This window comes from Carassius carassius, chromosome 31, assembly GCF_963082965.1.
Source record: "Carassius carassius chromosome 31, fCarCar2.1, whole genome shotgun sequence".
NCBI lineage: Eukaryota > Metazoa > Chordata > Actinopteri > Cypriniformes > Cyprinidae > Carassius > Carassius carassius.
In genome coordinates, this window is record NC_081785.1 from 31,071,469 (window position 1) to 31,086,614 (window position 15,146).

Below are 15,146 nucleotides of genomic sequence, written 5' to 3' on the forward strand. Positions count from 1 at the left end.
CGGGATTCTGGCTAACATATACAGCTGTCAACGTGTTAGAGACTTTTACTATAGTGTCCAGATTTGAAGGTAAAGTAAATATGAGTCTGAGAGGAAAGTGTGTGTTTTAGGGCTGTTGACTTTCACTATTTCACCGTAAATAATGCATTGTGCAATGCATTGTGAGTAATGTTTTATCTGTGCACTCTCACAGTAAAAATAGGGTGGATAAATTCATTTAAATTCAATTCATTTACATCTCTTTTAAATTAGTTTTATAGAGTAATTTCAAATCGAATTAATTTAAATTGAGTTCAAATCCACTTAATGTAAGTGTTCTATAAATTAGTAATATAATTTTCTAAAAAAAAATAGAATTAGTTTCAATTCAGTTTATTTAAATTTAATTCAGTACAAATAAAAGAATCTAAATATTTCCTTTAATTTAATTTAACACAAGTTAATGAAAACACCATGCTCAGTGTAATATTTTATTGTCACAATGGGTCCTAATTGCGTTATTAAGGGAAATTCTATTTAGTAACATTTTATTACATTCAAAAATAATCTGAAATCTGATCAATAAAACGAAACATTTCCAAACCTTGCTAAACACTACATACATACATTTATCTGACGCTTTTATCCAAAGCAACTTACAATTGCTATATATATGTCAGAGGTCGCACGCCTCTGGAGCAATTAGGGGTTAAGTGTCTTGCTCAGGGACACATTGCTCAGTGTCTTACAGTGGATTTGAACCCGGGTCTCTCACACCAAAGGCATGTGACTTATCCACTGCGCCAACACCACCCCATATAAAATATACATGTACTTAAATTCTCCTAAAGGGAAAAATGTCATCTTTGCAATAGTTTAGTGTAGTTTATTTATAAAGCACCTTAGAAAACAGCTGTACATGTAGTACAAACAATGGAGGCACTAGAATGATTTATAATGTGTCCCAATTCGCATACTGTGCATCCTAAATAGTATTAAAAATAGAATTGGTATGTCTCAGAACATAATATGTTTAAAAAAAGTATGCCTCCAGCATGACATCTCTGAATAACATGTGTAATCAGTCTAGGGCTGAAACGATTCCTCGAGTAACTGGAGTAACTCGATTACAAAAAATGATGATGAAAAAAAGACGAAGCCTCTTTAAATGTATTTTAAATCTCACGTCAAATTCTTTGGCAATTATTTTTTTTTATGTGACACAACGCGTTTACGTCACCCACAAAGCGGAAGGAGACACAAGCACTGTGTCTGAAATCACATACTGCAAGGAGTCAGCAGTGTTTTGATTTTAGGGCGCGGGCAAACAAAAAACACACAAAAATAATAATAATAAATTATAAATAAATAAAGATTACATGACCACTATCAGTCCCCCCCTTCCGTCCCCAATCTGTCAGAGTTGAGTTGGTCCACAACAAGTACGTGCAAATGTGTAATTTTTTTAACGGCTACAGAAAATGAATCAAAATGGACAGACGTCAATTGAGTGGTTTTGCAAAAAGAAAGTTAAAGAAAGGCAAGGACTCTACAATTCAAAATGTTCCAGGGATCGAAAGTTTTTTTTAAAACGAGTGAAGAATGAGCTCAGGACGACAATGACACAGAAGCGATTGACTGCACTCTCCCTGAGTACCATTGAAGCATTTAACATTACCGTCTACAACCGCAAGAGGGCGCTCTATGCTGCTCTGTGCTCCTGTAGTCTACCACTGAAAATATAGAGCACCCTCTCGCGTCTGTAGACGGTAATGTTTTCTCTTGTTTCTTGGTTCTAAATAAATGCGACTTAGACCCAATCCCAATTCTACCCCTTAGCCCTTCCCCTTTCCCCTCAATTCAATGTCTCAATTCTCTTTTGGTTGGAGGGGTAGGGGTAAGGGGAAAGGCCAGATAGCCCTTCAAACGAAAATTTCTCGGGATCAAACTTCAAACGAAGGGGTATGAATTATCTTGGCAACATGGCTGCTTCAGCAACAAAATAAAATAAATAAATGTAAGCTATTTTGGCATAAAATTTTAAAGAAAAGTAATAATTTGTTTTATGTTACATTCAATTATGAGTTCATATTAACGGTCATGTTACTCAAAGAAATGTTTTCTTTTGAGGTATAGTGCCCAGGGGCACCACACTGTCTTAATACGGCCCTGACCACAACAAGGGCCCTATGATTTCCGCGATGCAGAAAACGCAGAGGGAATCGCGGAATCCAGTCATACAACCCGAATTTACAGTTGAACGCGGAATGGCACGGAATTTGCCAAATTTTGAATGAAGTAATCAAAAATAGGTCATTGCACTTACATCAAATCACTTTATGGACTAATATCTGTAAATATTAAGCCGGAATAGTCTGTTTAAATATGAATCCTGCATGTTCTGCGTGTCTGTGTTAATGAATAGGCAGAAGCGCGTCTTCAAGTCAAGTCAAGTCACCTTTATTTATATAGTGCTTTAAACAAAATACATTGCGTCAAAGCAACTGAACAACATTCATTAGGAAAACAGTGTGTCAATAATGCAAAATGAAAGTTAAAGGTAGTTCATCATTTAATTCAGTGATGTCATCTCTGTTCAGTTAAATAGTGTCTGTGCATTTATTTGCAATCAAGTCAACGATATCGCTGTAGATGAAGTGTCCCCAACTAAGCAAGCCAGAGGCGACAGCGGCAAGGAACCGAAACTCCATCGGTGACAGAATGGAGAAAAAAACCTTGGGAGAAACCAGGCTCAGTTGGGGGCCAGTTCTCCTCTGACCAGACGAAACCAGTAGTTCAATTCCAGGCTGCAGCAGGCAGCTTCAGGCTTCATTCATTAAACACACGGAAGCGCGCGTGAATCTCGCGGAGAATTCAGCGTCTGCTGTCTCTCTAAATAAGCACGTGAACACATGAACAACATCTCCAGAAGTGCTCTGACAGTCACTTCATGAGCATTTGACCTAGCGTCACATCACATGCACAGAACTGCAAAGGTACGCAAACCCGTCAAAATAAAAGTCCGGTTAAAGACTATTGTTCAGCAGAATGTACATAGCCTACTACCAAAAAAAAAAAAAAAAAAAATTTTTTTTAAGGTTTAATCACACAACATTTCTTCCATGTTTTATTTTTTATAGTAAATCCCCTTTGTTTACCAAAAAGTTAAGTTAATTTTCAGTAATTAATGTTTTATGTGTTTAATGTTTAATGTGCATCTCAGAAAATGCTTTATTTTCATTGTTCACAGTACAAGTACAGACAGAGAAACAATGGGTAATAATTTAATGTTTATTTTTGATGTATGCATTGCATTCTATGCATTTAAAAAATAAAAAAAAAATTTTTCTAAAAAAGGAAACTTAGTTGTGCATTTTAAGAGACCCAGGAATCTTATTTTCTCTTGCATAATTAATATTACACTTTAATTAAGCCAAAACACATTTTATCCGATTACTCGATTAATCAATTGAATTTTTGGTAGAATACTCGATTACTAAAATATTCGATAGCTACAGCCCTAAATCAGTCTAATGGAAGGGGGAGACGTCATAGGCGGGTGACGTCAGAGACCATGAAGCATAAAAGCACGAGCAGCGAAGCCGGCAGTCAGCCTTAAAGGATGAAGCAAGCGCCAGCCAGAGATGCTGGAAGTGTGGCACTGCGAAGCAGCATCTCATTCCTTCGAGAAACCAGGGTTACATACGTAACCTTAGACGTTCCTCTTCAGGAACTCGAGCTGCATCGACTAACGCTTTGGGGAATGAGAATGCCCACGCCGCCAGACTTTCAAGTCTCTGCCTAGTGTGGAAGAGCACAGCTAAAACAAGAGAAGGAGACAGGAGCCTGACAGTAATTGGGGACAACCCGTCCAATGGCCAACTTCAGAAGGAGTGAGTCTTGACCCCCAGTAGAGGGGAGATCAGAGGACTCGAGGCTTAGGATAGCATCCTGATCAACGCTTAGCATAAGCTTCTTCTGGCCGGAGGCCTCAGTCTCAGTGCACCATGGAGGAAACATGTAACCAGAGGGTTTCTGCACACTGACTGGCCACAGAGCGGGGCGCAGTAGGCCACCATGGCCGCCACGTAGACCCTTCAGGGTGGAGTGGGTCAACCCTGCGGAGAGCCTGCAGGAAGTCCAGCACTGTACCAACCGAGCAGTTAACTGGGTTGAGCTGGCCGTCTCCGCACCAAGAAGTGAAAAGCTTCCACTTCAAGGCATAGAGTTTCCTCATTGAGGGAGCTCTGGATTGGAGAATGGTCTCAACAACCTCGGTTGAGAGACCGGAAGCTAAGAGTTGTGCCTCCTCAGAGACCGCACCTTCTAAGCTCCATGTGGGGGCACACCCTCCACCTGTGAGAGGAGATCTCTCCTGACGGGAACCTTCCATGGAGTGCCGTCAAAAAGAGAAATCAGGCCCAGGAACCATACCAGGCCCGGCCGAAACGGGGCTACTAACAGCAGCCGGACTCTGTCCCTGCGCACTCTATCCAGAACTCCCGGGAGCAGCGCAATCAGGGCAAAAATGTACAGATGAAGCCTCGGCCACATCTGTACCATGACGTCCAGCCCCAGTGGAGCTGGATGAGTCAGAGGAAGCCAGAGCGGACAATGCGATGTCTCTCAAGTCGCAAACAGATCCACCCGAGTCTGGCCAACCTCTCCAACTCTGCTTCATCACCTCGGTGTGAAGCCGCCATTAACCGGGCCTTGGCCCCTGCCTCAACAGGATGTCTGCTCCCATATTAAGATGCCCAGGAATGTGAACTGCTCTCAGCAAGAGAGGTTAACCCTGGGACTACACAAGGATCTGGTAAGCTAGTTTGTATAAACGGCCTGAGCGCAGAACTCCTTGGTTGTTGATGTAAGAGACCACTGCTGTGCGCAACAACACATGGTGACCTCTTAGAGGAGGAGAAAGTAATGTAGTGCTCGAAGCACAGCCAGCCTCCTCAGGCAGATGATATGCCATGTCGGATGGCGGCCACTCCAGAAGACCGTGGGCAGGGTGACTACTCATGACCGCTGCCCCAGCCGGTGAGAGATGTGTCTGTCGCTAGCATTATGCGGCGACAAGGTGCTCCCAGCACCGGGCCCTGAGACAAGAACCAAGGTTTTCTCCACATGTCTAAGGCACGTAGGCACCGCCACGTGACCTTTAGCATGCAAAGTGGGTTTCCCTTCAGGGAGAACCCCTTGGTCTTGAGCCACCACTGTAGGGGTTAGGCCAATAGTATTCACGTTGGACGCAGCTGCCATCAGACCCAGCAATCTCCAAGACTGCTTCTCTCACTCTCACGACTGCAGTGAGGATCGACTCGATCCGAGCAGGTGACATATGTGCCTGCATCGTGGTCGAATCCCACATCACGCCCAGATAAGTGGTTCTCTGTACTGGAGAAAGCACACTTTTCTTGGCGTTAAGTCTTAATTCCAGCTCTTTTATGTGAGCGAGAAAGACAACTTTATGCCGAACCATCATCTGCTCTGATTGAGCTAATACCAACCAATCATCAATGTGGTTGAGTCATGAAAGTGTGGGGTGAGAGTGCAAGGCCAGAGGAAGATCCTTATTGGTAGGCTTTTGCCCCCAAATGCAAACCTCAGGAACTTCAGATGAAGAAGGATGGAGATAAGTTCATCTTTTTGATAGATCGTGACACACCAGTCCTCGGACTTGGCCAGTGCAAGCGTGCTGAACTTCAGTCCCCTGACTGAGCAGTTTAAAAAGCACAGATCTAAAAAAAAAAAAGGACACAACACCTCATCCTTCCTCGGAACAGTGAAGTACCGGCTGTGGGACCTGGACTCTGCAACCCAAGGAGGGACCATCTCGATGGCCTCTGTCCTCAGAGAGAGTCTACTTCTGTTCCATTACCAGAGCCTGCTTGGGGTCCACCAGAACTGGATTCTGTGGTCTCTCACTACAGTGTGCAGGACCCACTGAGACACATTTGGCAGTAGTTTTCACGCTGCCAAATAGTCTACTAAGGGAATCAGCCTCTCAAGACTGATCTCTGGTGTCATCAGAGCAATTAGCTCAGTGCCCTGAAGCGGCGCACCGGCAGGAGACGGCCGAACTAGCTACTCTGGAAACCTCCCAGGAGGTCGCGAGCCTCTTAGCACCGCTACGTTTCCGGGCGGTAACTGAGAGAAGCACTCGCCAGAGATCGCTGCACTCTGGAACACCAGCAGGGTTGGCAGATCGATCTTCTTAGGACACTGAGGAGAGACGGGCCGTGTAATGCAGTGTACACCGCTCTTCCTCAGAGGGAGCTGGCCTTCAAATCATCCTAGGCCTTAGGTGTCAGGACGTTATGATGAAGGCTATCCAGCGAAAACACCTTCGGCCTGGGAGCACCACTCTGACTCTAGCGTCTGCGAAGTACAAAAGTGACACCCCCGGCACGAGGGGCTGGAACACGGTTGGGACTGCTCCGCCCAGCAGCCCCTGACCGCCTCAACCTTCTCAGAGGTGAACACATGTTCTCACACAAGAAATTACATCCCTAGAGCCCCTGTACATCTAACTTCACATAGTCAGAAAAATATGTCATTTTATTCCTCAGAATTAAATGTAGTCAACACCCAGATGAGTCAACATGGTCTGGTGTAGAAAAACTCACATCAAACGAAACTATGTAATACACGCATTGCCTCGGCAGCGCGCATATCTCTTTATTTATTTATTTGCTTATTTGCCACTCATTCACAGAAACAACATCAATCTTCTCAGAGAAAAATGAATGCTGCAGCGAGCCGTTCCTCAGAGGGTGCCCAGCGAGAGCGGAGTACTTAACAGCGAAAAAAAGCACAATCAGCCCCCCGAGAGCCGACTGTGTGAGCTGCACTCTTCATTAATGCTGCTTATTATAATATTAGGCATAATATGCTTGTGTAACTGGTGCTTGTGCAACTGATGCTTGTGCAACTGGCGAGCTCATCGACGCCTTCCACATCAATCTCCTCAGAGACTGATCTGGTGGCTAAGAAAGAAGATAGGGACTTGCCTGTCTTACATTCCTTCCAGCAGATCCAAAAGCGAAACCTGCGAGCACAACCACCGCTCCGCCTCGGTGAAAGCAGGGCTGGCACCACGAGAAATGCAAGTGAAGGCTCCCTCCTCAAAGAGAGCCTTCTGAGAGTGAAGCAAAACGCTCGCATCACAGTCGTCAACTCATTCGAGAGCTGAAACTGTGCACTTCACTCTCAAGCAGACAACACATGAGCTGGCTGTGTCCCTACCTTTTTTTTTTTCTGGCAGGGAAAACACAGTCTGAACGCTGCCTGCTCTCACCCAAGACTTTTCTTGATTGAAGCTTTGACAATGGAGTTTATCAGTGGACAAATGACACTAAATAAGACTCACAAACAGATAGCGACTGACACACACACAGAGCGCTTGCTGAAAACAGAAGGCCGACTGCTGGCTTCGCCACTCATGCTTTTATGCTTCCTGGTCTCTGACCTCTCCCGCCTATGATGTCTCGCCTATCCATTGGACTGATTATACACGTTATTCAGAGACGTCACGCTGGAGGTGTTCCCCAAAGCGTCAGTCGATGCATCTCGAGTTCCTGAAGAGGAACTACAAACATGGTGGATATGCGTGACCGTCAGACAGGTAGATAAAGGGGATTGAGTGATAAATAATCTATGTCTACCCATATTTATTTAAATTGATCCACGTTCTATTTCACCTGCAGCAACACTTCGAAATTTTATAATGATATATTTGCTCATTAACTTTTAAACACGTCATTATTCAGGGGCACCACACTGTCTTAATACGGCCCTGACCACAACAAGGGCCCTATGATTTCCGCGATGCAGAAAACGCAGAGGGAATCGCGGAATCCAGTCATACAACCCGAATTTACAGTTGAACGCGGAATGGCACGGAATTTGCCAAATTTTGAATGAAGTAATCAAAAATAGGTCATTGCACTTACATCAAATCACTTTATGGACTAATATCTGTAAATATTAAGCCGGAATAGTCTGTTTAAATATGAATCCTGCATGTTCTGCGTGTCTGTGTTAATGAATAGGCAGAAGCGCGTCTTCAAGTCAAGTCAAGTCACCTTTATTTATATAGTGCTTTAAACAAAATACATTGCGTCAAAGCAACTGAACAACATTCATTAGGAAAACAGTGTGTCAATAATGCAAAATGAAAGTTAAAGGTAGTTCATCATTTAATTCAGTGATGTCATCTCTGTTCAGTTAAATAGTGTCTGTGCATTTATTTGCAATCAAGTCAACGATATCGCTGTAGATGAAGTGTCCCCAACTAAGCAAGCCAGAGGCGACAGCGGCAAGGAACCGAAACTCCATCGGTGACAGAATGGAGAAAAAAACCTTGGGAGAAACCAGGCTCAGTTGGGGGCCAGTTCTCCTCTGACCAGACGAAACCAGTAGTTCAATTCCAGGCTGCAGCAGGCAGCTTCAGGCTTCATTCATTAAACACACGGAAGCGCGCGTGAATCTCGCGGAGAATTCAGCGTCTGCTGTCTCTCTAAATAAGCACGTGAACACATGAACAACATCTCCAGAAGTGCTCTGACAGTCACTTCATGAGCATTTGACCTAGCGTCACATCACATGCACAGAACTGCAAAGGTACGCAAACCCGTCAAAATAAAAGTCCGGTTAAAGACTATTGTTCAGCAGAATGTACATAGCCTACTACCAAAAAAAAAAAAAAAAAAAATTTTTTTTAAGGTTTAATCACACAACATTTCTTCCATGTTTTATTTTTTATAGTAAATCCCCTTTGTTTACCAAAAAGTTAAGTTAATTTTCAGTAATTAATGTTTTATGTGTTTAATGTTTAATGTGCATCTCAGAAAATGCTTTATTTTCATTGTTCACAGTACAAGTACAGACAGAGAAACAATGGGTAATAATTTAATGTTTATTTTTGATGTATGCATTGCATTCTATGCATTTAAAAAATAAAAAAAAAAATTTTCTAAAAAAGGAAACTTAGTTGTGCATTTTAAGAGACCCAGGAATCTTATTTTCTCTTGCATAATTAATATTACACTTTAATTAAGCCAAAACACATTTTATCCGATTACTCGATTAATCAATTGAATTTTTGGTAGAATACTCGATTACTAAAATATTCGATAGCTACAGCCCTAAATCAGTCTAATGGAAGGGGGAGACGTCATAGGCGGGTGACGTCAGAGACCATGAAGCATAAAAGCACGAGCAGCGAAGCCGGCAGTCAGCCTTAAAGGATGAAGCAAGCGCCAGCCAGAGATGCTGGAAGTGTGGCACTGCGAAGCAGCATCTCATTCCTTCGAGAAACCAGGGTTACATACGTAACCTTAGACGTTCCTCTTCAGGAACTCGAGCTGCATCGACTAACGCTTTGGGGAATGAAAATGCCCACGCCGCCAGACTTTCAAGTCTCTGCCTAGTGTGGAAGAGCACAGCTAAAACAAGAGAAGGAGACAGGAGCCTGACAGTAATTGGGGACAACCCGTCCAATGGCCAACTTCAGAAGGAGTGAGTCTTGACCCCCAGTAGAGGGGAGATCAGAGGACTCGAGGCTTAGGATAGCATCCTGATCAACGCTTAGCATAAGCTTCTTCTGGCCGGAGGCCTCAGTCTCAGTGCACCATGGAGGAAACATGTAACCAGAGGGTTTCTGCACACTGACTGGCCACAGAGCGGGGCGCAGTAGGCCACCATGGCCGCCACGTAGACCCTTCAGGGTGGAGTGGGTCAACCCTGCGGAGAGCCTGCAGGAAGTCCAGCACTGTACCAACCGAGCAGTTAACTGGGTTGAGCTGGCCGTCTCCGCACCAAGAAGTGAAAAGCTTCCACTTCAAGGCATAGAGTTTCCTCATTGAGGGAGCTCTGGATTGGAGAATGGTCTCAACAACCTCGGTTGAGAGACCGGAAGCTAAGAGTTGTGCCTCCTCAGAGACCGCACCTTCTAAGCTCCATGTGGGGGCACACCCTCCACCTGTGAGAGGAGATCTCTCCTGACGGGAACCTTCCATGGAGTGCCGTCAAAAAGAGAAATCAGGCCCAGGAACCATACCAGGCCCGGCCGAAACGGGGCTACTAACAGCAGCCGGACTCTGTCCCTGCGCACTCTATCCAGAACTCCCGGGAGCAGCGCAATCAGGGCAAAAATGTACAGATGAAGCCTCGGCCACATCTGTACCATGACGTCCAGCCCCAGTGGAGCTGGATGAGTCAGAGGAAGCCAGAGCGGACAATGCGATGTCTCTCAAGTCGCAAACAGATCCACCCGAGTCTGGCCAACCTCTCCAACTCTGCTTCATCACCTCGGTGTGAAGCCGCCATTAACCGGGCCTTGGCCCCTGCCTCAACAGGATGTCTGCTCCCATATTAAGATGCCCAGGAATGTGAACTGCTCTCAGCAAGAGAGGTTAACCCTGGGACTACACAAGGATCTGGTAAGCTAGTTTGTATAAACGGCATGAGCGCAGAACTCCTTGGTTGTTGATGTAAGAGACCACTGCTGTGCGCAACAACACATGGTGACCTCTTAGAGGAGGAGAAAGTAATGTAGTGCTCGAAGCACAGCCAGCCTCCTCAGGCAGATGATATGCCATGTCGGATGGCGGCCACTCCAGAAGACCGTGGGCAGGGTGACTACTCATGACCGCTGCCCCAGCCGGTGAGAGATGTGTCTGTCGCTAGCATTATGCGGCGACAAGGTGCTCCCAGCACCGGGCCCTGAGACAAGAACCAAGGTTTTCTCCACATGTCTAAGGCACGTAGGCACCGCCACGTGACCTTTAGCATGCAAAGTGGGTTTCCCTTCAGGGAGAACCCCTTGGTCTTGAGCCACCACTGTAGGGGTTAGGCCAATAGTATTCACGTTGGACGCAGCTGCCATCAGACCCAGCAATCTCCAAGACTGCTTCTCTCACTCTCACGACTGCAGTGAGGATCGACTCGATCCGAGCAGGTGACATATGTGCCTGCATCGTGGTCGAATCCCACATCACGCCCAGATAAGTGGTTCTCTGTACTGGAGAAAGCACACTTTTCTTGGCGTTAAGTCTTAATTCCAGCTCTTTTATGTGAGCGAGAAAGACAACTTTATGCCGAACCATCATCTGCTCTGATTGAGCTAATACCAACCAATCATCAATGTGGTTGAGTCATGAAAGTGTGGGGTGAGAGTGCAAGGCCAGAGGAAGATCCTTATTGGTAGGCTTTTGCCCCCAAATGCAAACCTCAGGAACTTCAGATGAAGAAGGATGGAGATAAGTTCATCTTTTTGATAGATCGTGACACACCAGTCCTCGGACTTGGCCAGTGCAAGCGTGCTGAACTTCAGTCCCCTGACTGAGCAGTTTAAAAAGCACAGATCTAAAAAAAAAAAAGGACACAACACCTCATCCTTCCTCGGAACAGTGAAGTACCGGCTGTGGGACCTGGACTCTGCAACCCAAGGAGGGACCATCTCGATGGCCTCTGTCCTCAGAGAGAGTCTACTTCTGTTCCATTACCAGAGCCTGCTTGGGGTCCACCAGAACTGGATTCTGTGGTCTCTCACTACAGTGTGCAGGACCCACTGAGACACATTTGGCAGTAGTTTTCACGCTGCCAAATAGTCTACTAAGGGAATCAGCCTCTCAAGACTGATCTCTGGTGTCATCAGAGCAATTAGCTCAGTGCCCTGAAGCGGCGCACCGGCAGGAGACGGCCGAACTAGCTACTCTGGAAACCTCCCAGGAGGTCGCGAGCCTCTTAGCACCGCTACGTTTCCGGGCGGTAACTGAGAGAAGCACTCGCCAGAGATCGCTGCACTCTGGAACACCAGCAGGGTTGGCAGATCGATCTTCTTAGGACACTGAGGAGAGACGGGCCGTGTAATGCAGTGTACACCGCTCTTCCTCAGAGGGAGCTGGCCTTCAAATCATCCTAGGCCTTAGGTGTCAGGACGTTATGATGAAGGCTATCCAGCGAAAACACCTTCGGCCTGGGAGCACCACTCTGACTCTAGCGTCTGCGAAGTACAAAAGTGACACCCCCGGCACGAGGGGCTGGAACACGGTTGGGACTGCTCCGCCCAGCAGCCCCTGACCGCCTCAACCTTCTCAGAGGTGAACACATGTTCTCACACAAGAAATTACATCCCTAGAGCCCCTGTACATCTAACTTCACATAGTCAGAAAAATATGTCATTTTATTCCTCAGAATTAAATGTAGTCAACACCCAGATGAGTCAACATGGTCTGGTGTAGAAAAACTCACATCAAACGAAACTATGTAATACACGCATTGCCTCGGCAGCGCGCATATCTCTTTATTTATTTATTTGCTTATTTGCCACTCATTCACAGAAACAACATCAATCTTCTCAGAGAAAAATGAATGCTGCAGCGAGCCGTTCCTCAGAGGGTGAAGAAACCACAGCGTGGGCTTCCAAGCCTTGAGAAGGAGCTCTAGATCTAGTGAACACGGGTGGATGTAGGACGAGCCATCTCCAACCTGTTCGCCAGATCATGTGCGATTCCCACGATCGTGTCTCAGCAGCAGCGTGACCGCAACAGCAAGATCGCATGTACTGACACACTCCTCAGAGCGTGCCCAGCGAGAGCGGAGTACTTAACAGCGAAAAAAAGCACAATCAGCCCCCCGAGAGCCGACTGTGTGAGCTGCACTCTTCATTAATGCTGCTTATTATAATATTAGGCATAATATGCTTGTGTAACTGGTGCTTGTGCAACTGATGCTTGTGCAACTGGCGAGCTCATCGACGCCTTCCACATCAATCTCCTCAGAGACTGATCTGGTGGCTAAGAAAGAAGATAGGGACTTGCCTGTCTTACATTCCTTCCAGCAGATCCAAAAGCGAAACCTGCGAGCACAACCACCGCTCCGCCTCGGTGAAAGCAGGGCTGGCACCACGAGAAATGCAAGTGAAGGCTCCCTCCTCAAAGAGAGCCTTCTGAGAGTGAAGCAAAACGCTCGCATCACAGTCGTCAACTCATTCGAGAGCTGAAACTGTGCACTTCACTCTCAAGCAGACAACACATGAGCTGGCTGTGTCCCTACCTTTTTTTTTTCTGGCAGGGAAAACACAGTCTGAACGCTGCCTGCTCTCACCCAAGACTTTTCTTGATTGAAGCTTTGACAATGGAGTTTATCAGTGGACAAATGACACTAAATAAGACTCACAAACAGATAGCGACTGACACACACACAGAGCGCTTGCTGAAAACAGAAGGCCGACTGCTGGCTTCGCCACTCATGCTTTTATGCTTCCTGGTCTCTGACCTCTCCCGCCTATGATGTCTCGCCTATCCATTGGACTGATTATACACGTTATTCAGAGACGTCACGCTGGAGGTGTTCCCCAAAGCGTCAGTCGATGCATCTCGAGTTCCTGAAGAGGAACTACAAACATGGTGGATATGCGTGACCGTCAGACAGGTAGATAAAGGGGATTGAGTGATAAATAATCTATGTCTACCCATATTTATTTAAATTGATCCACGTTCTATTTCACCTGCAGCAACACTTCGAAATTTTATAATGATATATTTGCTCATTAACTTTTAAACACGTCATTATTCAAACACATGAGCAGAGTTCTTCAGCATTAAATGTGCCTGTTCATTTCAAATGAAATTAAATGAAAGGAAATGTGTATTTTGTTAACTGACAGGATGTGTGTAATGAAGCAGCAGAGCGTTTGTTAAAGAAGCAGCTATGACGAAGTAGTATGACCCAAAGGGAGCCTGCTGTTCTGCTACATACGCAAAACAATGTACTTTTTCTTCACAGAAAGAATACTTACTTTTAGGGCATAGTATACGTAGATGAGCTGTGATGCAGCATTACTGAAGGACGTAGAGGCCAGTAGTGTTTGACAGGACCTGATCTGTTATATGTGCGTGTGTCCTGCTCCGCAGTGCCTCTCTCTGCTCCCAGTAACCTGCGTGTGTCTGAGGAGTGGTACAACAGCTTCCGCATCAGCTGGGACACACCGCCCTCGCCCACCATGGGCTACAGGATCGTGTACCAGCCCAGCTCAGGTACACCAGTACCTCACCAGTGTTCAGCACAGACACATATACCTCTGACAACACCGCCTTACTCCCGGAGAAAATACTAAAGTTATTTCATTTCTGTTTAATATCTTAATGTGTTAATGTTAATTTTATATTACTTTTTAAATCAACGTAGGGCTTGCTTGTTTTAAATATAAAAGTTCTTCTTTTGCAAATTTAAAAGCCCTTTCACACTAAAAGTGAAGTGAATATGGCTCATTATGAAGGAAATGTAAGTTCAGGTCTGTACAGTAGAGGAAGACACTCAAACTAATCTCATGAAGAATATGACGCAGGAGAAGAAAGTTCAACACTAATCAACAATAAGACAAATCAAACACAAATTAGTTATTTATGATTATTAGTATGATTGAATTTGATCATTGAAGGTCAGCAGCAAAGACCTTTATTAAATGTTAAATAATATGGAATTAAATACATAAACATATTTAAATATTGCAGGTTTGTATAATATTTGTATAATAGTTTTCATTTATTTATTTATTTATTTTTAGATTTTGAGGAACACTGAATGTGTTTTAGAGTAAACACGTTCATATTGAGTCTAGAACCACAGTGAGATCATGTTCACACTCACTCCTGATCTCTGTCTCCATGGCAACAACAGAACTGTCACTTAATCAGTAGAAACAAATTAACAGCTGTCACTGATTTGAAAAACTAACTCAGATATTTACTTCTAAATTAAAAAGTAATGCGTTACTTTACTTGCTAAAAAAAAAGTAATCTGATGATTTAACCTGCATACTTGTAACGCGTTCCCCAGCACTGCTCATCACAAACACACAAACACACACACATACACACTCAGGCTGACCTCTGACCTCTAACAGCGGCCGGCCGTGTGCTGGAGACCTTCGTGGGTGATGATGTGAACACCACGCTGATCGTCAATCTGCTGAGCGGGACGGAGTACAGCGTCAAAGTCATCGCCACCTACACCACAGGATCCAGCGAGGCCCTGAGTGGACGAGCCCAAACACGTGAGTCTGAGATACGGCTGCAGCACTTCCTCCATCCTACTGAAGTATTCGGTTCTGAAAACATCCTCCATTTCAGTGTGTGTGTGTGTGTGTGTGAGTGTGA

At 45.1% G+C, this 15,146-nt stretch overlaps 1 protein-coding gene across 1 annotated transcript in view; it reads left to right on the top strand.

The window, feature by feature from the left end:
- col14a1b (collagen, type XIV, alpha 1b) overlaps window positions 1–15,146 on the top strand; it is a gene marked incomplete at its 3' end in the record, with an annotated part of 92,940 nt that overhangs the window by 24,125 nt on the left and 53,669 nt on the right. The window contains exons 18-19 of the mRNA XM_059519564.1: window positions 13,902–14,024; window positions 14,894–15,043. Of these exons, the coding sequence (XP_059375547.1) occupies window positions 13,902–14,024; window positions 14,894–15,043 (273 nt within the window). The remainder of the gene's footprint in view (window positions 1–13,901; window positions 14,025–14,893; window positions 15,044–15,146) is intronic.